The 2,789-nt window shown below is 40.4% G+C and overlaps 1 protein-coding gene across 1 annotated transcript; it reads left to right on the top strand.

Annotated features, from left to right (window-relative positions):
• The first annotated feature begins 1,270 nt into the window (after positions 1–1,270).
• LOC118573420 (translation machinery-associated protein 7) lies at positions 1,271–1,722 on the top strand. The gene has a single exon (XM_036173708.1). The coding sequence runs from the start codon at positions 1,300–1,302 to the stop codon at positions 1,510–1,512; it is 213 nt and encodes a 70-aa protein (XP_036029601.1). The 5' UTR covers positions 1,271–1,299; the 3' UTR covers positions 1,513–1,722.
• Positions 1,723–2,789: the final 1,067 nt, after the last annotated feature.

Raw genomic sequence — 2,789 nt, 5'->3', positions numbered from 1 at the left:
ACTGACTTGTATAGTCTTAGGTTCTTGGCCACTTTCAGAGTGTCAGGTATGAGTTCTGTGCTGTGGAGTGAGTCTTAACTTCAACAATAACACCAAGGTGGTTGGGGTTATTCCTATAACTTCTGTGCCACTAATGCACCAGCAAATCACATAGGCAGATCACTGTTGTAGATCACAGGGTTTATGGTTGGGTGATACTGATTACTTTTCTTCTCTTCTGCTAGCAGGCAGAGGACCTTCCAGCACCATGAATGCTGGTCAGTAGGGTAGAGCTTCTGGTTGCATACCAGTTTTTAGCCTGTTTTCTTATACTATCTATGACCATGGATCCAGGGACAGTACCACTCCCCAGCAGGCTGGGCCTACCCACATCAATTTTTAATCAAGAATGTGCTCCATGTGCTTGTTTACAAGCTAATCTGGTAGGGGCATTTCCTCAGCTGAGGTTCTCTCTTCCTACATAACTCTTGCCTGTGTCAAGTTGACAAAAAACTAACCAGGACATTATCTTAACACTGTCAGAATTTGTACCTCAGGAATGTGAGTTTTCTTTTGAGAATTTCTATTATTTTCCTCCTTTTGTCTATTTCCAGATTTCAGCCGCAACTTTTTTTTTTTTCCCTGAGCTGAGGACCAAATGCAGGGCCTTGCATTTGCTAGGCAAGTGCTCTACCACTGAGCTAAATCCCCAACCCAGCTGCAACGTTTTAATAATCAGCTTGAGGTAGGCAGTGGAAACACAGAATGAGTCCTTCCCCTCCTTTGCAGCTGCCATCACCAGTCTCTTCACTGGACTTTAAACTTTTTAACTAAATAAATAAATCGTAATAAACTATTTTTTGTGCTGGGATAGACCCAAACACCTTGAACATGCCTAGCACATGTTCTACCACTGAGCTACACTTCTTGCTTCCTGTAGGATTATTTTACAATTGTCTATATTTCCAGAGAAATCTAAATATTTGAGATAAAAATGAAAAAAAAGTAATTAAAACGTCAGTAGAAAGAATAAAATGTGATTATTCTTAAAGCTTGATATAAAGACATTAAATCCTGAGGTGTTAAAGCAGCATGTAACAGGACGTAGTGGCACACGTTTTTAATCCCAGTCCTTAACAGGCAGAGGCTGAGGCAGGCAGATCTCTATGAATTCTAGAGCAGCCAGGCTACACAGTAAAAGTGGAATCTATGTCATTCATTTTTGTTGTTAAAAAGCCAAACCATGCGGCATAGGCTCAGGCAGTAGCTCCTTTTCCGGCTTCGCATCAGGGTCTGGTGAAGGAGCTGTCAGTAGGCGCCATGTCAGGCTGCGAAGGTGGCAAAAAGAAGCCCCTGAAACAGCCCAAGAAGCAGGCCAAGGAGATGGATGAGGAAGATAAGGCTTTCAAGCAGAAACAGAAAGAGGAGCAGAAGAAACTCGAGGAGCTAAAAGCCAAGGCCGCGGGCAAGGGACCCCTGGCCACAGGTGGAATTAAGAAATCTGGCAAAAAGTACGCTGTTCCTCATATTTGAAATGATGGTGACCCTCTTCCATTCCTATTTAAACATCTGGATTCCCTGCCATAACATCTTTGCCACCTACAGCTAGAATGAAGTGTTACCCTGGAGCCTGTTAAACATCTGGATTCCCTACTATAACATCTTTGCCACCTACAGCTAGAATGAAGTGTTATCCTGGAGCCTGTTGTACATTGTGATAAACTTTTGTAAAAAAAAAAAAAATTATAATAATAAATAATACAATGGCTCATTGTCTCTAGTGTTCAGCAATTCCTACCTCAGCTGTGAGTTTAAAGTAAACTCAGTCCGAAATCCTACCAAAGCTGTTTCATCTTTGTTGTACTCTGAATTCTGTATCACCTTGAATTAATTAAACCAACTCATTAAAAGGCTATCATTCTTTAAAAAGAAAAAAAAAAAAAAAGCCAAACCATAACTGCTCTGGAGTGGGCAAGAATCAGAACAACATTTCTTATCACACCATCATATGAGTATTAATGGAAAAGTATGTTCAGTATGTAGACTGTAAGTATATTTCAGTTTCATTGTGCTGTATTTCATAAATGCCAGCACAGAGACACTTTACAGTCTCAATTATGAACACTTATTTATAAATAACAAAATGATTACATGTTGCCTTAGTTAGGGTTCCTATTGCTCTGAAGATACACTGTGACCATGGCAATTCTTATAAAGGAAAACACTTTATTGAGGTGGCAGTGTACAGTTTCAGAGGTTCAGTCCATTATCATCATGGCAGGGAACATGGTGGTGTGCAGGTAGACATGATGCTGGAGAAGAAGCTGCTACATTTTGATATGTAGGCAACAGGAAGTAGTCTGTGACACTGGGAGTATCTTGAGCATAGGAGATCTCAAAGGCCACCCCATAGTGACATACTTCTTTCAACAAGGCCATATCTGCTCCAACAAAGCCACACTTCCTAATAGTGCCACTCCCTTTGTGGGCCATTTTCTTTCAAACACTGCATTCCACTCTCTGGCCCCCAAAGGCTTGTAGCCATATCATAATGCAAAAATGCATTCAGTCCAAAGTCCCTTATGTCTTTTCTGAGACACATGACAATCTTTTAACTGTAATCCTCTATAAAATTAAAATGAAAAAGCAGATCACATACTTCCAACATATAATGGCACAGGATATACATTACCATTCTAAAACATAGGGAAGGGAACACAGTAAGTAAATAATGGACCAAAGCAAGACCAAAAACCAGCTGGGAAAAACTCTAAACTCTGCATCTTATTGTCTGATGTCAAAGCTCTCTT

This window comes from Onychomys torridus, chromosome 23, assembly GCF_903995425.1.
Source record: "Onychomys torridus chromosome 23, mOncTor1.1, whole genome shotgun sequence".
NCBI lineage: Eukaryota > Metazoa > Chordata > Mammalia > Rodentia > Cricetidae > Onychomys > Onychomys torridus.
Note: the sequence above shows the minus strand (reverse complement) of the source record. Positions and strands in the feature narration are given on the sequence as shown.

What these genes read in the sequence shown, in the direction of transcription:
- LOC118573420 (XM_036173708.1), top strand. Translation starts at nt 1,300, where the DNA reads ATGTCAGGCTGCGAAGGTGGCAAAAAGAAGCCCCTGAAACAGCCCAAG.